General features: G+C 37.3%; 1 protein-coding gene across 7 annotated transcripts in view; it reads right to left on the bottom strand.

The window, feature by feature from the left end:
* Positions 1 to 27,670, bottom strand: part of SMG7 (SMG7 nonsense mediated mRNA decay factor) — a gene marked incomplete at its 5' end in the record, with an annotated part of 56,049 nt that overhangs the window by 20,884 nt on the left and 7,495 nt on the right. For 3 of the 7 annotated variants that reach the window (XM_081112756.1, XM_081112755.1, XM_081112757.1), the window contains 8 exons: positions 1,612 to 1,747; positions 2,112 to 2,262; positions 3,110 to 3,181; positions 4,398 to 4,569; positions 5,697 to 5,829; positions 7,547 to 7,664; positions 10,361 to 10,392; positions 21,140 to 21,249. In XM_081112756.1, the coding sequence (XP_080968882.1) occupies positions 1,612 to 1,747; positions 2,112 to 2,262; positions 3,110 to 3,181; positions 4,398 to 4,569; positions 5,697 to 5,829; positions 7,547 to 7,664; positions 10,361 to 10,392; positions 21,140 to 21,249 (924 nt within the window). Of the gene's footprint in view, positions 1 to 1,611; positions 1,748 to 2,111; positions 2,263 to 3,109; positions 3,182 to 4,397; positions 4,570 to 5,696; positions 5,830 to 7,546; positions 7,665 to 10,360; positions 10,393 to 21,139; positions 21,262 to 27,670 lie in introns of those variants that run through there. The other 4 variants (XM_081112751.1, XM_081112753.1, XM_081112752.1 and 1 more) reach the window with 2 other exon arrangements.

Below are 27,670 nucleotides of genomic sequence, written 5' to 3'. Positions count from 1 at the left end.
TATTCTATTATAGTTATTTACTATACTCTCTTGCACACAAAAAGTATCAACTATGCCTGGCTGATGTGGCTCAGTGGTTGAGTGTTGACCTATGAACCAGGAGGTTGTTGTTCAATTTCAGGTCGGGGCACATGCCTGAGCTGTGGGCTAGATCCCCAATGGGGGCAGTGTTAGGAGGCAGCCGATCAATGATTCTCTCTTGTCATTATGTTTCTATATCTTTCTCCCTCTTCCTTCCTCTCTGAAATCAATTAACTTGTATACTTTATGTAAAAGTATCAACTAAAAATTGATTATCTATAAAAACCATTTCACATTTATTACATTTGGCTAATTTATGTCTCTAAATTAAGTTCTACAATCTCTGAATTGTGACTTTTATAATATTTGTAAAACTATAAAGAAGTTATAGACCAGTGGTCACCAATCTTTCAGACCTTATGGACCACCAGTGGTCCGCAGACCACCGGTTGGCAAGTGCTGTTATAGACAATTCCAAAATGTAAAGATACCCAGAAGTAACCAAAAAATAAAAAATGCTCATTGAGAATGTCTTGTTTAATGTTGATCCCAGGGACTAAAACAGTGACAGGTATACAACAATCAAATATTTGTTGAATAAATTAAAAATAAAGTTAATACTTAATTTTGACTCCTTTTACATTTTACCCATCATACACTACATTTAAACTGCTAATTTAATATACTAACCTAACCCAAGATAATTTTCACATATGTAACTAGAAATAATTGAGTAAAATAATTGAATGAAATTTCTTATTCCTTTCCTTCAAACTACCACAAATCTTGATGGATCATTACCATTTGCCACAGCATCGATGGAACTGGAGAGCGGATAAATACCACAAGATCTCACTTATTTGTGGAATATAATGAACAACATAAACTGATGAACAAGGACTGATCCAGAGACGGAGAGGCTTTGATTGGACTGTCGGGCCTTGGAGGGAAGGTAGGGGAGGGTGGGGGCAAGGGGGAAGGATCAACCAAAGGACTTATATGCAAGCATATAGGCCTAACCAATGGACACGGACAACGGGGGGGTGAGGGAATGAGCGGGGAGGGGGGGGGGTAGAGGGTACACATATGTAATATCTTAATCAATAAAAAAATATTAAAAAAAAAGTAAATAAAAGACATCAACTGGAAAAAAAAACCAAACAAAAAAAAAAAAACCAAACAAAAAAAAATACAAGAGAAATGAGCTTGATTTGCAGAATGGGAATATCTATAAAGGAGGTAACAAAACCGTATCTAAAAATATCTAATCCATCAAAAGCAGTACTTTCCAAACTGAGAAAAAAATGTGCTTAGTCTGAGAAAGGAGTAGTTGTTTCTTTCCACTTGGATACTTTTGGCCAAACTGCAGCTACTTATTAGCTCATTGTTGCTGCATGTATTTCTTTGTATAAACGGCACCTTAGTTTAAATAAAGAGGATGCTGTATGCAAAACTTTCATATTTAATTTCAAAGTTAATTTTTACCAACAGTTCACAGTTAAGTAATGGAGTGAAAACTGGGAGTCATCTTCCTCCAAATCTTACGCTTATTTAAACAAGACAATAAATTCTCTGGTTTTGAAATCTAACCTTAAACTGTTCTTCCAATTTTTCTCGAAGAGGGCTCAACTTTTCCAAGCTCTTACTCAGGTACACATGGCCGTGGAACTTAATAAAGGCTTTGATGAAGTCAGAAACACCCCACTTGGTTTTCACCTCATCCCGGCTGAAATGAAAGAAAAACTTCCATGAATCTTAAGCAGCAAAATGGCTAAAATCTCTTAAAGGCGGCTTCAGTTTGCAAAGATACAATGTTTGAACACCTAGAGAGGATTCTGCACCTGACTTTCAAATGTGACACCCACAGGTGAAGGCAGTAATCAGCAGCCTGTACTCCTCTACTGGGAACAAATCAGTTGTTGATTGGTCGAAATTTGGTAAAAACTACATACAAAACTATTATTTACTATCGTTTATAAATGAGGCAAGTATAAGAGAAGCATAGGCAACTGGCCATTTCTTATATGCCTAAATTTGAGGGGTGAAGTCTACCAGGTTACACTAAGTCCTCTTGGGAAAGTCAGCCCTACCTTTCCAGTGCTTTAGAAAGTGCTTTCTGTAGATTTGTGGAGGCAGCTGGGAAAGGGAACTTCACAGCAATGCTTCTGCAGTAGTAGAAAATTGTGGTCAGATGGTCTCCCTTGGAAGAAGCTAAGATAGCCAACTGATTGTAAGGCTGACCTAGAGGAGAAAGTCAAAATTCTAAAGTAACTAAAGATGCACCAAGTTTTGCTATCAGAAAACAAATTATCAGTTTTCAAGCCTTTAAATTAATAGGGTGGAGTACTGGATAAAGTAAATGTCACGACCACCTCATTACAAATAGGCATAACATAAACCACACCTCAGCAATGAAACATAAAATGTTTCGGTTAAAAAGCCACATAATTACGGTGGACAGCACAAAAAGTTCAAGTACAACTGATAGGGCTAGGTAGTAAATATGTTTTGTTTTGGGGGGTCAGAGTCTCTATTACAACTACCCGGCTCTGCCACTGCAGTGGGGAAGCAGCCACAGACAACACGGAACAGTCTGCAGACTACCATCCCTGCTTGGGGCTCCCTCAAGGGCTCCTTTTAGAATCTGGAGGAATTTTAATGTGGCTTAACAAGAATGACTTACATCATCACACATCTGTTATAATTTCTCTACTTCAAGAATCACTGCTAACACATATTTCAGGGGCCATCAAAATACAAGAACACTACCTTTTAGATAATGGGATAATTTTCCTAGGACCAAAATGGTGGTATTAAAGAGAATTAATCTATAAGTAATTATGGAAGTCAGAGTTGTTGAAATAATTTTAGATCATATTAGGGGATATTCTATTTATACTGCTTTAATTTACAACAGTTATTTTAGAAATTTCATTTCCAGTTATATAGAATGTACACTTAAAAGAGAAAATATGATAATCAATACCGAAACTCCTAAAACATGCAAGATAAGCCTTCAGTTATTTACCATACTGTTGTATTGAATGAAGTGTCACTGTCCACCAGTTGACAGGAGAGACTCACTCACCATTAGAGGGGACAAGCTGAGCTGCGTGCCTATAGTAGGACTCTGCCTGGCTGGTCTGGTTTCTGTATCGAGCTGAGAGGAGGAAGAAGAAAATGTAGTTTAAAGACAAACAAACAAATAAAGCAGTAACTAGGGTAATATTTCCAAAACAGGCTATTGTTTTAAATTCTAAAGATAACAAACACATTAAAATTGATTTAAGAGCATTAAAGACAGAAAAAGACTTTAAAACAAATTAACTATAGGATTATGTGTGAAGTGTCCATCCAGCCTTCCCTATTTGGGACATTCAGCATGTAACCAATTTTAAAGCTTACCTAGCCCCCACTTTCAGGTCCTCCAGTGTCATGCATCACCAGCTCTCACTACGGACTATGCTGGTGACCTGGAGCCGGCCAAGAAGGGGTGAGTTATATGGCACTTAAAAACAAAACAAAACAAAAAACACTATACAAGATGATCTGAAAATTATGTATTTCTTTCAATTATTTATAAAGTGATTTTGAAAAATGCCTCATACCTACTGCAATATTAAGTATGTGTGTGCAAAGAATACACTGACAGCAAAACAACCTATACACACTATTCCTTGAATCTTCCTGCAGAACTTGGTTCTTACTTTGATGTGACCCCTCATGGAGTTAGTGACTTATGACATCAAGAAATCTACAATCTTTGAACTTAAAGCAGTAATGTTCTCAATTCCCTGTTATTTGAGGACAGCAAACATAATCCTATAGTTAATTTGTTTTACAACCATTTTTTTAGGTCACCTTAAAGGAATGAACAAGAAATAAGTTACATAACATTCCCAGATTTAAATATATATAAAATGGAATACAAATTTAACTGTTAAAAGGAAACAGAAATGAGCTTTTAATGCACTGGCAGGAAGGAAAGAAGGCAATCTGGTTTCAGAAGGTATAAATTCATAAACCTCATAATTCCAAGAGTACAGACTTAATTTAGAAAATATTATGGCACCACTTTGAAAAGTTTAGCTTTGATTACGTTTTTGCTATTTATCGTTTGCCTACATCTGCACAAATCTGAATAAAATTTAAATCTTAATATGAAAGTTACTTCCTTCAAGATCCCTTGCCAATGTCAAAACAATGAGAAAATCTAAGTACCTTAAAATATATTTTATAGTTTCCTCTTAAGACCATCTAAATTGTGTATGCATGCTCAGTTTACAGGGAAATGGAGCTTCCCTCTATGACCACACCAAAGAAAAGGATAAATGTATTATAAATGTATGATTAATTCCTTCACACCAAAGGCTCACCAATGTCTCCAAGGTGCACGAGGCAGTGCTGGCAGATATAGGAGCAGGAGCTGGACTGTGGCTTCACTATGGCGCTGGTATGCGTCTGTTTATGGCTGATAATTCCCAACTGGGAAGACTTCACACGGCATGGTAAATCTACGTTAAACACTGTACACAGTTCTTGTAATAACTGAAAGGAAAACATAGCAAGATTTAGTATTAAGTCAGACTTGGCAAGTTAGAAGTGCTCTACAGTAAAACTTGTATACTTCAACATATATATTTAATATCGCATACTGCTCAGACCTGAGCAAGGACTTCAAGAAAATTTTATGGTAACCTTTCTTTTCTTTTTCTTTCTTTCTTTTTTTTTTTTTTTTAACAATCATTTCTTTTTTAATAGGAGCAAATAACAACAGCAACAGTAATACTGTATTATACATGATACAATCATTTATTTTCCTTTTCCCTTGTACGTATGGTAAAAACCTTCATATGGTAATTAGAAGCATTCATTACAAATCATCTCTCTTGAATTCTCAAGTAAGTATTCGAGCAATCTAGGATGTGCATCTAAAAGGAATGGCAGCATTTTTTAAAAAAAGATTTCAGTGCCTGGACAGTGTAGCTCAATGGTTAAACATTGACCCATGAACCAAGAGGCCCCCAGTTGGATTCCCAGTCAGGGCACATGCCCAGGTTAGGGGCTAGATACCCAGTAAGGGGTGTGCAGGAAGCAGCCGATCGATACTGTTTCTCTCTTATTGATGTTTCTATCTATCCCTCCCCCTTCCTCTCTCTAAAAATCAATAAAAAACATATTTTTTAAAAAAAGACTTTAGCCAAACTCATTCAAAGGAGTCCACACGTGCTATACCTGCTTTCTCAATTCCTATTCATTCCTTAATCCATTATGATCTGGCTTCTTATGGTATACAATTTGGGGCATTGTTATTCACTTGAGATTATAGGTGATCAACTGGATGGCCCACATAGTGGTTACACAAAGTGGGTGTTTGTGTTTTGTTTTTTAAATATATTTCTATTGATTTCAGAGAGGACGGAAGAAAGAGAGATAGAAACATCAATGGTGAGAGAGAACCACTGATCGGCTGCCTCCTGCACGCCCCCTACTGGGGATCAAGCCTGCAACCCAGGCACATGCCCTTGACTGGAATCGAACCCGGGACCCTTCAGTCCACAGGCCAACGCTCTATCCACTGAGCCAAAACAGCCAGGGCCACAAAGTGTTTATATAAACAACAAGATGTGTACAAAGAGAATTCTAGAAAAATTGGTATACAGTGTAGAACTCACCTGAGTATAGAAGCCACTAGCTGCCTCTAGGAACAGAGAGAGGTTTGCCTGAACTTCACTCCGATTCGGGTTTGCTCGATTCTTTGCCTGGCCTTGTAGTGTTGTGATCTGATTCTTAAAGGCATGATTCCAGCTGAAAACAAAATGTAATTCTATTTGTATAGCAGTGACTCACTGGGCAGACACTGGTCCCCCTGAGAACAAGAAAGAACTGTTTGTTATAATTATAACACACTAGATAGTAAACCTGCATTAAAGATAGTGACTTAATTAAACAACTTTAGGCTCCCTTTGAACAAGACTAAACACGCAGTAGAATCCAACTGGCCTTAGTAAACACTTAACCAAATATTTAATAATCAGATTGTGGCTTTAGTTATTATTCTTTTAGAGCTACTACAGTTAGAGCCTATTTAGGGATCCCAGTACAAAATCAGAACTACAGTGGGAACACCAAAGTAAAAATAAGCTATTAACAAATTTGCATACATTGTGCCAAAAATAATTGAGTGTACCCTAACAAGTGACATATAAAGAGGGGGAAAAAGTTTTGTAAATATTAAGCTATATCCCTTATTTCCCTAAAATCTATTACTCATAGTTCTATTTCTAATTAATAGTTTGTTTCTCTTGGGGTTGTTTTCTTCAAAACTTGAAATATAAGGTCATTTTTTTACATTTTAATTTTAGCTATTTAAAAATAAGAAATAACACAATGCTGAAATACAGCATACCAAAATCCTGTTATAAAATGCCTTTCATTAATCGAGTTGTTTAGAGAATCATTTTAAATTCAGTTATGGTGAAATACAGCCACCTTCTAACTTGGAAATTACATGAGGGGGGAAAAAACAGAACTAGGATGAAGGGATGATATTACTGGCTTGATTCAAGGAAGCAAACAGATAAAGGGTTTACAATCTACCTGGAAAATACCTAACTCTTATCAATGTCAACTTTTAAGACTCTAGAGCACCGGGTTTTTTAATGATTTATGAGGTCAATCATTCCCTTAGAATTTGTGATGACATCTTATCCTTGATTCTAATATCATAGATATGGATTTTGAGTGGTTGTGATTAAGCTCTATTGCTAGATCTCAAAAAATCTTCACTGCAACTTGGGGAAATGGGCATTATTAAATAGAATGTTCTTAACTGATTTTAATGTCCTTGTTTCAATTTAAAAGGTAAGGCCTTCCACAAAAGGCATTTATTTACTCACTTGGGAATCTGGTCATCTGCCATTTCACCCCTCATAGAAAGAACGAGCAACCACTGAGCGACAGCCTGGTCGGTTGCTCAACGGTTGAGCATTCGACCTATGAACCAAGAGGTCACCGGTTCGATTCCTGGTCAGAGCACATGCCAGGGTTTTGGGCTCAATCCCTAGTAGGGGGTGTGCAGGAGGCAGCCAATCGATGTTTCTCTCTCATTGATGTTTTTGTCTCTTTCTTCCTCTCCCTTTTTCTCTCTCTAAAATCAATAAAAACGTATTTTTTAAAAAATGCGTGGAGATAGCCTAAATATACAAAATCTTTCTTTAATCTTATTAAGAGGGGGAAAAAGGAAATACCTATTTATTTTATGAAATGCCCTAAAGATCTTAATAAGAGTCAATTCGGAACATCTCTCTTGCCACCTAAGACTCTATGCGAAGGTAATACCAATGGTCAAATATCACCCCTCCCCCCCAAAATCAAAAGTACTATAAATTTTTCTTTTTCATTTTCATTGAAAAAGCTTACTCTGAGAGAGGTTAAAAAGAAACAACCAAATTGTTCTTTTCTATCCTAAAGTCTTGGTGAGATCCTTGATCTCAACAGGGACATCCCAAATGATAATACTTACAGATCCTGTTCTACTTTCTTGTCTAAAGCGTATTCCAAATCAGTAACTAGCATTTTTTGGTACAGGTCCTGCAGAGCCTGCCTGGATGTCCAGACCTCAGCTGGACCCAGCTTAGAATCTGAATAACAAAACAAAAACAGAACAGTAGACAGGTAAATAGAGAGTTAAGACCATTGTATCACACCAATGATTCCTTGCCCTCCCCATTCCCCAAAGTAAAAACCTGCTGTAAGTACAAGTATATACCATAGGTTGCTGAAGTTTTATACTACTGCATTTCAAATGACTTCCCCCTTTTGACTAATGACTAAATCTGTATGCTTCTGTATTTGTCTTTTAGCTTTAAAATAATACCATGAAATGAAAAAGGCTAAAAAAATAAAAATAAAAAAAGAATGGTATGCCCTTTGTTTTGGGCTTGGATGTCTACGTATTCATATCACAGGAAGCCATATCCCTCACACTAGCCATCCTCTTTGAAATGATGGACTGCCAAATTGGTCTGTTTATTCTCACAACTATACTTCTCTTTGTCCAAAGCAGCTTTTTAAAAACATTTTTTAATCATTCTCACAATTGTCCTTATGAAATCTTCATATCAGCTCATAATCCAGCAGCTGTTTGGGCGTTCTGCTGTTCCTCCTACTCTATACATGTCAATCCAATAAAACCAGGATAGTGAGCATTATTTTAACGATTGGTAGGATGCTTGCCAAGACACTTGTGAGCAATCCATACTTGCTATTTAATGTAAATGAGGACAGACAGTGATTAAATTGCTCAAGAGCCCAAATGAGACATTGCAAAATGAAATCACAAAGTCAGGCTATTACTATACAAAATTTCAAATTGAGGCCATATTGTCTGCCAGAGTCCTAAAAGGCACATTAGCCTTCCCGATAAGTAGGCTTATGAGTGCAATAATTGACAGTGAGCTGCCTCAGTAGAACTTAATAATGGACTTTTCAATATATATTTCCAACTGCCTGTTAGGCTGTCTGGCTGCATTTAATATTTTGCTGCTGTGCAATGGCATAATCTTCACTCTTGTTTTTAGGTCTGCTATTAGTTTCTATAGCCACCATAATCCTATTCTATAAGAAGAATCTTCTGGATATTTGAGTTAATCCTCACAAGAGTTTGTTGGCTACTAAAAAAAAAAAAATTAGGGTCTAATATCGGCTTCCTGCTCTTATTAAGTGCTTAATGGTTAAATCAATAATATTTATACATTTTTTCAGCTCTGCTTCAATTCGTCAATGGCAGGGAAATGATTGGAAAGGGTAATTAAATCTCATCTATCAAAGAGACTACTATTTAAATGAATAGACTTAATATCTTACTGGGCAGGCATTCTTACTATTACTAAGGGTATTTAATACTTAAGATTGTACTTATAATGCTATCACAAGAGCATAACACAGTAGCTCAGAGTTAAAACTGATATCCACAGTATGGGAAATGATGACACTTATGTTAACAATAGAAAGAACTGAAGTACTATACTAAGTAAACCTATAACAAGTGTTTGGAACTTTTTTCTTCTTTTTCCCTTGAACAAGATGACAATGAGATTACCCACAAATTCTTAGAGAACATTAACCTATAATTCTACAAATTGAGAACAAGACATCGAAACAGTCCATTTCCTTTTCATTATAAATTTTGGCAGATATGCTGATTATCACAATAGTTTAACTCTTCTTTGTGGGTTTCATTGCAGAACTAAATTCCTCAAAATTAGAACAAGGTCCATTATCACATATTTCTCTTACATTTTTGGATGGCGTATGCTATTATGGAGAGCATACTTATCACTAGAGTATTCCCCTATTTCTTTATTTTGGGGTTAGAGTCATCTGCTCTGTTTAGTGACTAAGTCCAGTTATTTTTTTCAAAAACGCCTTGGCTATTATCCAAAATAAAAAAGATAAGGGATAAAAAAGGAATGTGGTGAGGCAGCTCACTCAACTTCAAACATGTCAGCAGTTTTCCTGCAAATATTTTTCTGAAGGTTTACCTATTACTCCAATTTGAGGAATTATAAATAGGAAGATAAGAACCTAATACCATAGGATATTAGTGTTTATACGGTACTAGAGGCCCGGTGCACGAATTCGTGCACCAGTGGGGTCCCTCGGCCTGGCCTGCAGGATCAGGTTGAAACCAGCTCTCTGACTACCCCTGAGGGGTCCCAGATTGGGAGAGGGTGCAGGCCAGGCCAAGGGACCCCACCGGTGCATGACTGGGGCCAGGGAGGAATGCGGGAGGTTGGCCAGCGGGGGGGGGGGGGGGGGGAGGACTGTGGGAGGGTTCCAGGGCGTGTCCAGCCCCTGATCTACCAGACCCCAGCAGTAAGTTAACCTACTTGTTGGAGCATCTTTCCCCTGGTGGTCAGTGCATGTCATAGCAACCAGTTGACTGTCTGCCCCCAGTGGTCAGTGCACATCATAGCGAGCAGCTGAGTGGCCTTAGCATAACATTAGCATATTACACTTTGATTGGTTGAATGGATGACGGGACACTTAGCATATTAGGGTTTTTTTTATATAGGATGTGAATTTTTTTCTGTATGTCTGAAATCATTGATAAATAGTTCATAAAAATTAAATGATTCTATGCAGTAAATTAGGTAATATTCAATCCTTTGTAGTACAGCTAATATAAAATTCTTGACTGGTCATCATCTAAGTAAGAATTCAAAATATAAAACAATAAATATTTAAAGCAAATAAGTGCTATAAGTCATAAAGATCCCTTTGCTTAATTTAATGGTATAAAGTAAGTTCTGGAAAACAAAGGAGCAGCCACTACCTGTCATGTCAGCCTTCAGGACTTCTGCCTGCCTAAAAAGGAAAAAGAGAAGAGCCGTTAGAAACAGAGCAGGTGTACCCAGCAGAAATTAACACTACGAGTTCACAGTTAAGTGAGCTCATCTACTGCAATAAGGATGTAAGCAGCTCTATTTGTGGCACTGCAAACAGTCCCTCTGCTTTCTCATCCAGAGTAGCACTAGGTCTTGGCAAATTGATGCCATGACTTAAAAGTTTACAGGTCATCATAAACTCTTTTATTGAGTCCACTTTCTTGCTGTTTGCATATAAATCAGATAGATTTAAGATAACATTAAATGACAGTCATAAATAAAAATTTGCCCTCAATGTGTGGGGCCACGAAATCTTGTTTCTCAATTCACTAGCCACTGTAACTATTTCAAATATCCATTCCCCTCAGGCTGCTGAGTCCTGTCCCATTCCTTAGCCCAGGGGTGGGCAAACTTTTTGACTGAGGGCCACAATGGGTTCTTAAACTGGACCGGAGGGCGGAACAAAAGCATGGATGGAGTGTTTGTGTGAACTAATATAAATTCAAAGTAAACATCATTACATAAAAGGGTCCGGTCTTTTTTTTTTTTTTTTTTTTAGTTGTATTCATTTCAAACGGGCCCGGATCCAGCGGGCCGTAGTTTGCCCACGGCTGCCTTAGCCTCAACTCTTTTCAGCAAAGGGTAAACCTGTACCTCAGGAAAAACAATACCCAGTTACTAAGAACTACATTCACAAAGCCCTCTTCTTCCTTCCTCTTGTTAAAACATTAGATGACTGCACCTCTTGTTTAATACCAGTAATTCCACCTAAGTATGCTCTTTCCAGCCTTTCATATGGTTACTCCCTCTCCTCTTTCAATAATTTTAAAACTTCCTTCTATTGAATATTTCCTTCTCTTAAGAATTTAAACATGCACAACAAGTCTCCCACAGATTTTAAAACCTCATGTCCCATATTCTCCTCTAAACTGCTGTTTCATTTCTCTCTCCCAAATTCTTCAAGAATTGCTGGATTCAAGAATCCAAAACTGAACTCATGACCTAGCTCAGTGATGGTGAACCTTTTGAGCTCGGCGTGTCAGCATTCTGAAAAACCCTAACTGAACTCTGGTGCCGTGTCACATATAGAAATTTTTTGATATTTGCAACCATAGTAAAACAAAGATTTATATTTTTGATATTTATTTTATATATTTAAATGCCATTTAACAAAGAAAAATCAACCCGCGTGTCACCTGACACGCGTGTCATAGGTTCGCCATCACTGACCTAGCTCCACCTCATCCCTGGTTCTCTTTTTAGTGTTTTTTACCTGAGTAAATGTACCACAGCGTTTTAGTTGTGAAAGGCAGATAGATGCCTGGGAGTCACCCATCACAAAATCCTCCAAATCCCTGGTAATCTATCAACTTCAGAGAATTTTACCTGCTAACTATACCGTGAATCTGCTGGCTTCCCTTTACCTCCTCCTCAGCCACTCAATCAAGTTACAACCATCCTGGAGAACTCAAAGGCACCTACCTAAGTGTTTTCTCCATTTCACTCTTGCCCCGTTTCATTCTGTTCTCCCCACTGCTGTCAGAGGGATCTTTTATAATGTAAAGCTGATCTTATCAACTACTTATTTAAAATTCATTTAATAATTTCCACTGCTCTCAGGTTAAAAACAATCATTAAAGTGTCCTACAACCTTCTATGTGCTCTACTTCTACCATGACTCTCTTCTCTCCCTCAGCTCTGTGCTTAGTCCTTGGGCATGTGGTTAGTATAGTAGGTGTGCTCTGCTCCCTTCAGACTCTCAGGGCATAGCATACCTCCTCACCATTTGTCTGGTTCCATATGAGTACTCATCTTTGGCTTCCTCAGAAAGCCTTACCTGAACCCTACATAGATATTCTTGTTCTATGCTCTCGAAGCACTGGTTATTTTTTCCTTCGTAGTACGCATCAGATTTTAAGAATGCTCACCATCACAACCCCTATGCCTACTAGCACAGCTGCCTAGCACACAGTGGGCATTCAATAAATATTTTGTAAGTGAAGAAAGGAAAAAAAAATAAATCACTTCATATACTCTATTTAAGCAGGTAAGTACATAAACTTAAGAGATTTCCATTTCTAAAAATAAAATATGACATAAAGCTAGAGAATATTCAGAGATTCTAAAAAATTTACTAAAATTATTCATTTACATAATTTATTAGGTATTTAATATCAATTATGAATTTTAGTTTTATCAAAATGTAACATAAACCTTTTTATTTTCTTAGCCTTTAAAAAGATAGGTTTTTTAAAATTACATTTTGAAACAATGGAATCATAATACAGGGCTATAGTGTTAACCACATATGAGAACTATCAGTATAAATAGACAATACTAAATAAACAGCTACACTTAGTCCTAAAATATAACATCACATCAAATTTCATTATCCACACAGCCTAGCTTCACTATTTGCTTTGGATATTAAACTTTTGCCATTAAAACTTTTTTCTCCACAGGTGGTTGGCTTATGCCCTAACAAAATACATATCCTATCCCTATGATTGTCACAATAGCCTCCTCTCCTCCCCCTAAAATCCTATAAGAGTACTAATTTATGAACTTTATACTGAAAAGGTTGGTGCTAATTATGAATTAGCACTGAAAAGGATGATGTATTTTACTATACTTCCATATGTTAGCTAAAAGTTCATACATGTACAAGATAACTTATACTTAGGATCATGTGCCTAAAGGTTGCTTTTTCATTCCAAACAAGATTTGCTTGTACAGATGAACAATATCATTTCAGTATGCTAACAACTTCCAGTCAAACAAAGATTATATTGAACATATATAACAAGAACTATTTACAAATAATCTGCTTCTCTTATAGGCTGTCAGTAAAAGGAGATCTATAATTCCAAGAGATGCTGATCCAGGCTTCCAGTGAACTTCACACTATATTTTTATATAATGTAATCTGTCCAAGGAGAACTGTAAAAGTAAAAAATTCAAGCACTAACAAAAGTGAGAACATGGTATAAAACTCTGATGTAAATGTTAAATCATTCTGAAATCCCAGGAATTCTGATTCCTCAGTTGACAAGAGTAGAGGTTCTCACTCTGTGCAGAGTTCTTTACTAGGTTCTAGAAGAGACACAAGCTAATGACTAAAATAGTCTTGCTAAACTGAAATGATGAAAAGAAAGCTTAATGAAAAAATATAGCCCCCCCTCGGAGATAGCTACTATTAATTTCCAATCTATAAACAAAGAAACTGAAGCTCTGAAATGTAAAACAAATTTGTCCAGCATCACAAAGCAATTAGGCACAATTAAGTGTAATCTAGTTATTTGTGACACCAAAGTCCAAGTTACTTCTATTTCTTTCAAATTAGAATAAAAATTCTATAACATAAAAAGCTGACATAGACTTATCTAGTTTCAGTTTTGTACTGTCAACTAAACACTAACATTTAAGTCAACTAGCTTATATGAAAACTAGAGGCCCAATGCATGAAATCCGTGCAAAAGTAAGCCTTCTTTCCCCCAGCTGCCAGCACCAGCTTTCCTCTGGCACCTGGGACCCGGGCTTTCCTCTGGCTGCCGTCAGCTGGCACCCCAGCCACCCGAGACCAGGGCTTCCCTCACAGCCCCAGCTTCATCCAGGATGTCTGGTCTAACTAGCATATTATGCTTTTATTATCATAGATATCTATTCACATTAGGAAATAAATATCTAAGTTTTAATCAGAAGAACTACAAGTAAAACTCATATTCTAGTGCAGTCGTCAGCCTTGGGTGAAAGTTGCATCTATTTCACCCTGCATCTATTTTTTGTAAATAAATGTTACTGGAACAAAGCCCTGTCCATTCATTTACATACTGTCTATGGCTGCTTTCTGCTACAAGGGCAGAATTGAGTAGTGGAGACAGAGACCACACGGCCCACCAAGCCTAAAACATGTATCTGGCCCGTCACAGAAAAAGTTTGCCTCTCCTGCTCTAGGGATTACTTGATAAAAGTTTGCCTCTCCTGCTCTAGAGAAGTAAGATATCTGTAAGTTCCCACACCAAATAGTTTTCCTACACGAGGAATCATCAATAATAGTTTCCTCAGAGCAAAGAAATCTTTTTATTAGTTAATATAGTAATCCTGTGGCAAAGAGAACTGTTAAAAAAGTATATAATAGTTCAGAAAGTTAGTGTTTACAGGCCATGTCATATTTTTTATTAAATTAATTTGCGAATTGTTTTTTGTTGTTGTGTTTTTTTAAAAATATATTTTAATTGATGCCAGAGAAAGTGGGGGGGGGGGGGGATGAAGGGAGGGAGAAACATCAATGATGAGAATCATTAGTTGGCTGCCTCCTACATGCCATGCCACTGGGGATAGAGCCCAACCAGGTTAGGTTTGTATACTACTAGAGGCCCAGTGCACAATTCATGCACCAGTGGGGTCTCTCTGCCTGGCCTGTGGGATCAGGCTGAAATCAGCTCTCTGACATCCCCCAAGGGGTCCCGGATTGTGAGAGGGCGCAGGCCAGGCCAAGGGATTCCACCAGTGCACCATCAGGGCTGGGAGAGGGACACGGGAGGTTGGCCAGCCCGGGAGGACCACAGGAGGGCTCCAGGGTATGTCCGGTTCCTCTTGTTCAGTCTCGATCGGCCAGACCCTAGCAGCAAGCTAATCTATCAGTCGAAGTGTCTGCCCCCTGGTGGTAAGTGCATGCCATAGCGAGTGGTTGAGCAGCCTTAGCATATCATTAGCATATTATGCTTTGATTGTTGAACGGACAACCAGACACTTAACATATTAGGCTTTTATCATATAGGATTATCCACTTATTCTTCCTTTTTACTGTGTACCAAATATATCCATTTAGGCAGGTGAGAAAAAAGGTTAAACTAAGAATTGTTTATATCACAAGTATTAGTTTTCTTTTTTTACAGTGCAAAATATACAAGAAACCAAGTCAACAGATATGTGATCTTATACCAACTTTCATAAAGATTAGCTTATACAAACTTTCATAAAGATTAGCACAAAATTGGTTATTTGATTATATTTTACTTTATAAAGAAAAAAGTACTACACCTCAATTGACCTACTGCTCTTGCTAAAAACCAATATTGTTAAAGACTAATATTACAGTTAATAGCCTATAGCCAATGCTTAAAGAGGTAAAAGTTTCACCCTGGCTGGTTTGGCTCAATGGGTAGAGGGTTGGCCTGCAGACTGAGGTGTCCGGGTTCAATTCTGATCAAGGGCACATGCCCGGGTTGCAGGCTTGATCCCCAGGAGGGGGTGTGCAGGAGGCAGCTGATCAATGATTCTTTCTCCCTCTCCCTTCCTCTTTGAAATCAATAAAAATAGATATATTTTTAAAAATAGGTAAAAGTTTTAAAATGTTTTCTCTTGGTAGAATTTGTGGCAACTAGAGTTCCTTTATATTCTTACTTTAAGCTGAAGGAATCAATAAAGAAAATGAATAAACCAAGAATCTAAGAGTTAAAATCATCATGCCTTCAATAATTTTAAAAATGGCATTATTAAATAGTTATAAAATACTAGAGGCCTGGTGCATGACATTTGTGCACAGGTAGGGTCCGTAGGCCTGGTGGTCAGCGCACATCATAGCAAGCGATTGAACTCCCGATCTCCCAGTTGAACTCCCGAGGAGACAATTTGCATATTAGGCTTATATATATAGATAGATAGATAGATAAAGCTTTCAAAATACTCAATATATTGTCTCAATTTGTAAACAATATGGGAAATTAAGCACATATACTAAGAAAAAGACATTAAAAACTAAATAAAATCTGAAACATTCAGTGATAACTAAATACGTTGAGTGTTAACAATGTGAAACAATACTCTTGGAGATGATATGATCATCGAGATCTATAAATACACTTAACACAATCTAATGTACTAGGTACTGAAATAGCTAACGCTATGAATAGCACTTACTATCACCAGACACTGTTCTAAGTGCTTTACATAAAGTAATCATTTAATCCACACTGAACTATTATTGCCATCTTTATAGCTCAAGAAATGCAAGGAGATAGAGGTTAAATAACATGTCCAAGGTCATCAAGTTAGAAAGTATATAATACAGATAGCATTTGAATTCAGTTTGGTTCCAAAGGCGAATTCCTAACCATTGTATCACAGTCCCTTTTCTTATACAAGATTATAAGAAAAAAATTCTAGAATGTTTGCTAGTAATAGCTCATAGAACTGGAGCTTTCAATAGCATCTTATAACCATTTTTAAAAATGTCACTAAAGGAAAAACACTAAAATTAATGGTTATCTTCTTTGACAAATACCTTGATTATACAGAGCACTTATATAACAATGCAAGGTAACATAGGATAACAACATATTATTAAGACACATATTAAGATTCTCAGTTTAAAAATAGAAGATAGTTCCAAATCAGGGGTAGATACAATGAAGATTCCTCTACCTGAACTCTCAACCCCCTTTTCTCCTATGAGCAGATCACAGAAATATAAGCCAACATCCTCTAAACTCACAATTGCTAAAGAAAGGTGAATAATCCTCTTTTGTTTGGGAAGGCAAGGCTAGACTATTTTTTTAAATTTAAATAAAAGCCATAGTTTTATTTCAAGTTAATTTATTTACTTAATTCCATACAGTACTAAGGAGTATTTGAGATAATAAGTATTCGTAATTTATCATCATAAGCATAATAACCTAATCATAATTACTTGTGCTAAAATAATAGGCCACACATTATCAAGTATGTTCATACACTCAGGTACACAGCATACATAATCTACAGATCTCTAACAGCAGTTCTCAACCTGTGGGTCGCGACCCCTGAAAATACATCCTGCATATCAGATATTTATATTACGATTCATAACAGTAGCAAAATTACAGTTATGAAGTAGCAACAAAAATAATTTTATGGTTGGGGGTCACCACAACATGAGGAACTGTATTAAAGAGTAGGAGCATTAGGAGGGTTGAGAACCACTGCATCTAAGACATCAAATCTCATGGATTAATCAGAAAAAATAAACTGTACTGCTGCCCCGGCCAGTTTTGCTCAGTGGATAGAGCGTCGGCCTGTGGACTGAAGGGTCCCAGGTTTGATTCCGGTCAAGGGCATGTACCTTGGTTGTGGGCACATCCCTAGTGGGGGGTGTGCAGGAGTCAGCTGATCAATGTTTCTCTCTCATTGATGTTTCTAACTATCCCTCTCCCTTCCTCTCTGTAAAAAATCAATAAAAACATATGTTAATAATATAAATTGTATTGCTGATATACTGTTGAATTTCATAGAAAAGAACATAAAGGGAAAATGTTGCTCCTAAAGGAGCTTTTCTCAGTAAAAGGTAATAAAAATACTAACTTGTTTTCTCTCTATGGCACTTTATAGTTTGTCATGAATTTTCTAATCTCCTGACACTCCAATACTCTACAACATTCAATCTATAATCTATATTATTTAAAAACATGTAACTAGTTTAATTAAGGACCTATTCTGCTCTGGAAATCTCACAGGATGAGAAGGAATTATACTTCCAGGCAGAGGAAGTAGCACAACAATAAAAGGGGCGGGGGGGGAGGGGGGCTAGTAAAGCAGGTAGACACAAAGCAGAAGGCTACAGGGGGTGAGCTAGAGAGTCAAGGCAGATAGCAGATTGTGAGGCCTTGCATGACATATTAAGGAGCTCAGATTCTGTCTTTCAGCTAATACAGTGGTTCCCAATATGGGTCACATGCCTCACAGAGAGGCGATTTGATTTGGGGGGGGGGGGTAATTCAAGAATGAGTTATTGCCAAAACCGGTTTGGCTCAGTGGATAGAGCGTCGGCCTGCGGACTGAAGGGTCCCAGGTTCGATTCCGGTCAGGGGCATGTACCTGGGTTGCGGGCACATCCCCAGTAGATGTGCAGGAGGCAGCTGATCGATGTTTCTCTCTCATCGATGTTTCTAACTATCTCTCTCCCTTCCTCTCTGTAAAAAATCAATAAAATATATTAAAAAAAAAAAAAGAATGAGTTATTAAGAGTGAATTGTTTGTATTTCTATGGTTCTAGGGGCCTCATATACAGTATATAAATATATATTGTGACATATTTATGCACTTCAGTTCTCTATTGTATGTTTTGAAACTTTATTTGCTATCTTTTCATGTCACTTCATATTATTATTTCTTTTAAACAATTTCTTTTTATATATATACAAGAGGCCCAGTGCATGGATTCATGCACCAGTGGGGTCCCTTGGCCTGGCCTGGGGGGATCAACATCCTGAGGGGTTCTGGATTGCAAGTGGGCGCAGGCCAGGCTGAGGGACCCCACCAGTGTAGATGCATATAAGATCTTTGGTTAATCTCTTACCCCCTCCCCTCATCCCTCTGAGATTCATCAGTCTGTTCCATGTTTCCATGACTGTGCACTGAGCGTCTGCCCCCAGGTGGTCAGTGCGTTCATAGCTAACGGTCGAATGGTCGGACAGTCGCTTAGGCGTGTGTGCGTGTGTGTGTGTGTGTGTGTGTGTGTGTGTGTGTGTGTATTTTGTGGGTTTTTTTTCATTGATTTCAGAGAGGAAGGAAGAGGAGAGAGAGCTAAAAACACCAACGATGAGAGAGAATCATCGATCGGCTGACGCCTGCATGTCCCCACCGGGGATCAAGCCCACAACCCTGGCATGCGCCCTGGACTGGAATCAAACCTGGGACCCTTCAGTCCACAAGCCAACGCTCTATCCACTGAGCCAAACCAGCTAGGACAACAATTTCTTAGTGATTTTTTCCGTAGTTCTTCAACTGTCCTTCCGTTCTTTTATTTTACTCTTTCATGGATGCCATGTTTTGTGTATTTGGAAGCTTGTTTAGACCAAGTTAATGGCCTTTTAGGCTTCCTCCACATGAATAGGAGTTCACTTTTTGAATAATAAGAATTATATGTCACAGGGGGAGAGGGGGGGAGAGGCATCAGGACTTTAGAGATGCTTAGGTGGGGCATGGCGAAAAAAAGGTTGGGAACCACTTAATAGGAAACCAGTACTAGGTTTTAGGCAGGGGCATAGCATTATCAGAATTGCATTTTTAAAAGTTTCCAACAGGATACATGGAAGATAGATTTTCAAAGGGTAAGACTAGAAGGAAGACTACAGATGTATGGAAAAACTTCAAAATAAAAATATATCTAGAAGTAAAATCAGCAGAAGAAACAGTCTAAAATCATTCCCAGATTGGAGAGCTGGTGGTATGAAAAGGTGGAGCTGTGTAAGCAGGCACTTAGAATGACAAGTACAGGGAAAACGGCAAGACTAGAGATGCAGCACTGGGGTGATCAGCACATTGATGGTAAATAAAACCATGAGAGTAAATGTTAATAGCCCAGAAAGGCAAAGGGATGGAGCTAGCTCCCTATCTTCATTGTTAAGGGGCAGATGAAAGAAAGAGCCCATGAAGAACAAGAAGAAACTGTCAAATACATATATGAGGGCAAGAGAAAGGTGGTGTGTGGAAAATAAGATAAAAAGAAGTCAACAAAATAAAAGCAGTGGGAAAGTACTATAAGGACTGGAAAGTGTTGGATTCAGTGAAATACGGGTCCAACAATAAACTTGCCAGAAAAAGCATCAAACTGAAGGGGGTTGAGGAACAAATGGGAGGGAGAAGTTTAAGTCAATTCTTAAGTTGACTTAAACCAGTACTAAGTTTAAGGAAAGGTTGAAGATATAAGAAAATGAGAACAAAATTGATAGAGCATGGTTCTGGAAGAGATAAAGGACATGAGAATGTCCTTTTTAAAAAATATATATATATTTTATTGATTTTTTACAGAGAGGAAGGGAGAGGGATAGAGTTAGAAACATTGATGAGAGAGAAACATCGATTCAGCTGCCTCCTGCACACCCCCCACTCGGGATGTGCTCGCAACCAAGGTACATGCCCCTGACTGGAATCGAACCTGGGACCCTTGAGTCCGCAGGCCAACGCTTTATCCACTGAGCCAAACCGGTTAGGGTGAGAATGTCCTTAATAAGGCTAGAAGCGAGAACAGGCTTTGAAAAAGAGGCAGGATGAATTAGAGGAAGGTAAGGTTAGACAGAAATATGCTAGGAGAATTTGGGAGTAGTATGGGGTGGAGAAATGTCCTACATGTGTCGCCGTCATGGTATCAACTTCTAGGGGCAACTATCAATTCTCACTTAAAAGCCACACCTCTGAAATCAAGCACCTTCACACATTCTGTCATTATCACTGGTACAAGCTACTGGGACAAGTTACTCTTCACCGTGTGGTTAGAGAGGGCTTCTCTATCTGCACACTGACTGCATCCATGCTGACAAACAGAACCACGAGCTGATGCTCCCTACACTCAAATGAACTGCTACACATGTAACCCAAAATGTAGGAAGGATAATCTACAAGACGAAGCACATGTCCTTAAGCTTATCATAAATATTCAGACATACATAAACACACAGATTTCTTAAATTTAATTTAGTAAATGTTTTGAAAACTTCCTTGGAGTATAAGATACAAATGCTCATGAGAAAGTAAACATACGCCGAAGTTCTTAATGAAATCACATAAGTAAAAAAAATATGTCTTTAGCACTTCCCACTCCCATCTTGGCTAATACCAAATGCTTCAGAACGTCTCTAATTCTTCTATTAGTGTTCATAGAATAGTACTTTAGAATAAGAGTACTTTAAAATACACCCATCTCTAAAAGGAACACAAACATGTAAAAACCCTTGTAATTTTTAGCCTACCTAATATTACTTGATTTCAGATGCTCCTCTGATTTCAAGTTTCCGGTCCTCATCTGGGACTTAAATGAAACGTTTCCTCCCACTATCTGCAAGAACATCCAATTTCTCATAAGGTAGAATGGTTTTAAGACATTCTAGATAGAGGAGAGGAGGAAAATATGAGTTAACCCATAACAGAGAACTACATGATGAAAATTAAATTATTTTCTCTTTATTTGAAATGATTTCATGTCAAAGGTAAAGAATAGCAAAGCTTTTTTCCTTTTTAAATTTAGTTTCTTAAAAAACACATTTTTAAATTGTTCTGTGTATTTCTAGCATTTTGGTTTTAGATAAAAATGTGATCCTAGATTTTTTTTTATTTTAGATTTAAAAAAAAAATCTCCCTCTGTGTCTAAAGCAGAGTGATCTCTACAGAACAGATACCAGTTACCCAGCAGGGTTCTTGTAGTACCAAGGTGAGAGTGCCCTGTGGAACACAGGAGCAGATGGTTGGTCCAAGCAGGACTGCTTACTGAAGGAAAAACATGTAAAGCAATTAAACCACAGGTTTAATTACTTAAAAAAAAAAAAAAAAAAAAAAAAACCCCACCACAACAACATGTAAAGCAATTACAGGAGGTATGAATAATGCTTAAATCCTAAGATCAGCTGGTAATGGCAGATTTTTAAATTTTCATTTACTGAACAATGATTTGGTAATTTCTATGAGCTAGATACACTAATAATCAATTATAGAATAAAAGACAAAGTTATTCATACTTTTAAAACAATAAACACTAGTCTTAAGAGAAATTTCAAGCATACAAGAGGTTTATGTGGATTTTATCTCCACACTTCCAAAGCATGTATCAGATTGCCTGTGACTTCAGTTGTACTTTGGTGAGAAAGACTGACAGAAAGTAACTTATGACAAAACCCAAGCTCTTTAACAGAGTATGTAAGGTCCCACAACTCCCCACTTTATACTTTATGACCCAATAAAACTAGTTTTTTAGTTCCTTGCTTATTCATGCTTTTTCACTCAATCTGCCCATTTCCCTTCCTGTCAGGTTAACCCCTTCTTATACTTTAAGATTCAGCAACTTCAGTAAGGGGCCTTGGCTTAGCCAAGCACTCCCAGTGCATCTTAATGCCCACTTGTATTACTGTATGCACTATAATGAAGTTACTTGTTTACATATTTCCTCCTCTAGAGACTGTCCCATTCAACCTTGTATATTCAGTGCCTAACAGCACCTGCCAGACTACAAGTTGCTCAAGCTTATATTAATTTGGACTAGACAGCATCTAAAGGCTAAGACCCTAAAAATTCAAGGTTTCTCAAACTGGCAATAGTTTCAAAGGCCTTCCAGAAAAAGTTTAAAAGATTTTTCATCCAATAACTAGGAATACGTCTTTATTTTTTTTTTAATATGATTTTATTGATTTTAGAGAGGAAGAGAGAAGAAGAGAGATAGAAACATCAATGAGAGGGAAACATCAATATCGATGGGCTGCCTCCTGCACCCTCCCTCCTGGGGATCTAGCTGGCAACCAAGGCATATGCCCTAACTGGGAATCAAACCTGTGACCTCTTGGTGCATGGGTCAACGCTCAAACACTGAGCCACACTGGCTAGGCAACATATTTCTCTTTAAGTTCAGAAAACCTACCATTTCACACAGTCTATAATTAAAGAAGTCCATGATCATTTACTTGGTTCTCTTAATCAGATTTTGTTTTCTTCACATTGGGATCTACCTAGTATATACAGTATATTATATAATCCTACAGAAATACAAAACTTGAAACCTCAAACAGAACATGTGTAAGTCCAACAACCTACGTGAGTTAGATTAAGCTATCAACAACTAGAAGACTATTTCTCTTCAACTAAAATTTAACATTAGATGAAGTATGCCAGAATAATGGTTTTCAACCCTACTAGATTCAATACTTTTTTAAAAAGCATTCTTTGCAACCACTGTATCTCCCAAAAATAAATAAGATAATATAATCCAGTTAGTTAACACATTAAATAATATCTAAATGCCTTACAGGTAATAGATTACAGGTGATTGGGAGCTAATCCAGGACCCATAAGGCAGAGGTCTAGAGCATTAACATTAAGAAGCCCTTTAGACCAGCGGTCACCAACCGGTGGTCCGTGGACCCACTGGTGGTCCGTGAAGTCCAAAAGGTTGGCAACCGCTGGTTTAAGGAAACCTTTGGATCAGCGGTCACCAACCTGTGGTCCGTGAGATCCGAAAGGTTGGTGACCGCTGCTTTCGACAACAAGCAGGTCAAAATGATTCCTAAAAATATTTTTTACAAAATCATAAAATAACATAGCAAACAATTTAAAATAAAGGGTATTAACTCATGATTCCCTTTCAAAGTTTAACAAAGATTTATATTAACGGTTATACCTGCAGGGCTACAAAATCAGGATATACTGCACACATCCCCCAAATGCAACACACAAACAATTAAATCCTCACTCAAAAGAAAGCAATTCCCTGTTAGCATTTAAAATGGGTCCTGACCGGTTTGGCTCAGTGGATAGAGCGTCGGCCTGCAGACTGAAGGGTCCCAGGTTCGATTCCGGTCAGGGGCATGTACCTTGGTTGCGGGCACATCCCCAGTAGGGGGTGTGCAAGAGGCAGCTGATCGATGTTTCTCTCTTATTGATGTTTCTAACTCTCTATCCCTCTCCCTTTCTCTCTGTAAAAAAATCAATAAAATATATATATTTTAAAAAGATAAAAATAAAAAATAAAATAAAATGAGAATTACTCATGGTGACACATTTCTAAGTGCTGCTATCCCTTGTAGCTAGCTTCATACCAGCTGCCAAAAACAGTGGAGAGGAAAGACTAATTGTTATTACAGGTATGAAGAAACAGTGAAGGTAACAGGAAAGCAGAAAGCTGGAAGGTTATTTTATTAACTTGGTAATGCATTATATCATTTTTAAACTCACTTTACAGTACATGGCCATAATTCTCAGATTCCAAATTATTCTCTTCTTTCCATCTTACCTTACTTGGGAATCTGTGAACCCGAAGTGAATAACCTAAAGAAACTGTGTCCACATTTGGGTCTAAAGCCAAAGAAAGTAACTCATGCCTTACCAAGAAAAGCACTTACTTCAACGGGGTTCTTGTATGAAGATGAACATGTATGTTAGTCACTCAGTCTGGTCTCCATCATTTCTCACTGGAACCTCCTAATTAATCACCTCTTTCAACTCACTAGTGTGGTCTTTCTCCCTCTGATTCCAGTATACTAGAAGACTTAAATAGAAGCAGTTGGACTAATGGGGATGAGGTTGTAGTCAAAATGGAATGGTTGCATGTAAGGTTTTAGAGGTAGAAGAATTCTGAAGAATGACATGGTCTAAGATATGATATGGGCATATGTGAAGGTCACTGTATTATAGAGAAAGATTAAGAGATAAAAGAACCAAAAAAAAAGGAGAGCCACATTTTCAAAGAAGTGTCCCAAAAATATCAGTTTTGTGAGATGTGACATAACTTTCAGAAAACAATAAACTTTCCCTCTTGAAAGTTTCATAATCACATTAGCATGTTATAAACTATGAGAATCCCTAGGTAAGAATCCAGTTTAACCCAGGATTCTTAAATTTCTTTTGCCATGACAATATTGAGAATCCTAACACCTATGAATTTCCCAGTAGAAAGCATTCTGAGAAATGCTAGACAAATAAAAACATCATTGAATCTGCCTCAAAAAATAAATTAAAAAAAAGTGAGATGCAAGAAACCTTTAGTACTAGTGAGGATATAAGGATACAGGTACTTTTTAAATAGTGCTAAGGCCAGAATAAACAGTATCAATTTTCTGCAACATCTACCATGTATTAGTTCTCTACTGTTGATGTAACTGATTACCACAAATTCAGTGGCATAAAACAACACAAATTTATTATCTTACAGGTCTGAAAGTCAAAAGCCTAAATGGGTCCCAGTGAGGTCAAATCAAGGTGTCACTATGACTATGTTGCTTTCAGGAGGCTCTAGGGAAGAATTCCAGTTTTTACCTGTCTGGTTCTCGAGGGTGTGTGTATTCCTTGGCTTGTGACCCCCTTCTGCCTTCCTTTTCCACACTTAAAGGATACTTGTGATTACAGTGGGCCTACCAAATAATCCATGATAACCTCTTTATTTTATACTCAGCTGATTAGTAACCTTAATTCCCCCTTGCCATGTAACATAATAGATTATTAGAGTCTGGGGATCAAAATGTAGACATCTTTTGGGGGTATGGGAAGCACATTATTCTGCCTACCACACTTAACTGAAGTATTTTTAAATGTACACACCCTGTCATTCAAGTGTACATAAGGACATGTGTGTACAAGAATGTTCATTATAACATTTTCATAATAATGAACCAGTTCTATGTCAGCACTTGAAATTTTAAAAAATTAACTTTTAAGAAATATGCTTTTTTTAAAAAAATATATTTTATTGATTTTTTACAGAGAGGAAGGGAGAGAGATAGAGAGTTAGAAACATCGATGAGAGAGAAACATCGATCAGCTGCCTCCTGCACATCTCCCACTGGGGATGTGCCCGCAACCCAGGTACACGCCCTTGACCGGAATCGAACCTGGGACCCTTCAGTCCGCAGGCCGACGCTCTATCCACTGAGCCAAACCGGCTTTGGCAAGAAATATGCTTTTTAATACATGAATTTGAAACCACTAATTGTGAGCCATATAAATTACATAAATTTACTACTTGACAGTGCCAATGGCAAACACAGATAACAAAATGGAAAGTTCACTTTTAAGAGCACTGCCCAAATGTGTGCAGTGGTCAAAAAGGGAGCAGATTAAAGCCAATCCTTCCAGCAGGACATGTACAGTGTCCATAAAAAATAAAATAAAAGCCAATCCCAACTCTGCCGCTTATTAGGTACCTTGAGTATCATTTTCCTTCTCTACAAAATGCCAATCCAGTAACATAAGGTTACTGTACAGGAGAGCTAAGAAGAAAATTATATTAAAATGTGTGAAAAGTATAAAGTACTAGTAAAATGTAAAATGGTACCCTTGAAGAATAAAGTAGATCACTTCACAGTAAAGACCCTTCCACCACCCTATAACTATTTAAGACACAACTACTCCCACCCAATTTAAAGGATACATTAACAAGTTCATAAGTTAAATACTGATACATGTAGAAACGCAGAAAATGAATACAACGCATAAATTAGGCTCTTTACCAACGTGGAACTATGTTGAGTTTTATATATGCATCTTCTCAAGTAATTTTCCCAATAATTCTATCATTGTCAGTTTATAGATAGGAACATACAGAGCAGGGGTTCAAGGTCACACTGCTATACAGTGCTGGAATCTGAACTTGGAACAACCTAATTACAAATTAGGCCAATCTTAACTCAAAGGCCTTGCTCATTCAATTCACTAAAACATGCTGCTTTGCTAGGAAACCATCTAAATTACATATATTACACTACTTGACAGCATCACTTTACTCTAATTATCTTATTACAGATATCTCATCACTTCATAGTATCTCAAAGAAAATTTGGTTAGGTTGGCACCTGATTAAAAGCAAACTACATAAATAATTGACGACCTTTCTAAGAGGCATTATTAGTAAAACACATTGTAATAATTAGCCTAACTAATACAGTAGTAAAATACTAAGCCATGGGGGGAGTGGGGGAGAGAAGATTCAACTTATCTGGTTAGTGAACCAATGGAGTTTTCAGAAAACAGGATATTAACGCACCAATACAGCAGTTTTTTAAATATAGATTTTAGAATCACGCATTTCACTTAAAATCGACACTACAGAAGAAAAAAAATGCCATCAAGAACTGTGAAAATGTTAATCATCAAAAAGGGTCTGAAAATTTTTCATGAGACTTGAAAAGTTAAATCCAAAAAGACTTAATGTCTTTCCCCCCTTATCTCACCTCTACCTCCATTCCATGTCTGATCTCAACTGGTGAGGATTGTATAAAGTCCTATGAATTCAAAGATATTTTCAGAATTACATATATTTACTAAAATTCTCATCTCCTACATAGTAATTTAATAATGTTCCAAATAACTAAGTTTTGCCAAAGATGAAGCTACTTTCAAAGGTAAGGTAAGGAAATTTAAATCTTTATATGCTTCAAAGGAAGTACTACAAGCATTACATACATATCTTTCTTTTGTGCCTCCCTATTCCAATAGGAACATGTACAATCAACATCAGCCATTCAAACATAAATTGCTCCCATAAGATTAATGACCAGGTTTGTAGAAAGAACCTTAGACTCCCAAAGGAAACACAGGATGAGAGAGTGACTAATCAAAATCTCTTTAATTTATGACATAACATGACTGCCAGTCTGATCTAATATGATGTTTACATGGTAACTAGCCTATTACTACCTAAGAGAAAACTGTAAAGAGAAGCCTAAGAAGTAATCTGTGGCTTAAAGGAGGTGGAAAAAATAATAAATCTATGCTGTGCATATATATCTTCCTAAATCAATGGTTCT

Source organism: Myotis nattereri, assembly GCF_964212035.1.
Source record: "Myotis nattereri genome assembly, chromosome: 18".
In the NCBI taxonomy this organism is placed as follows: domain Eukaryota; kingdom Metazoa; phylum Chordata; class Mammalia; order Chiroptera; family Vespertilionidae; genus Myotis; species Myotis nattereri.
Note: the sequence above shows the minus strand (reverse complement) of the source record. Positions and strands in the feature narration are given on the sequence as shown.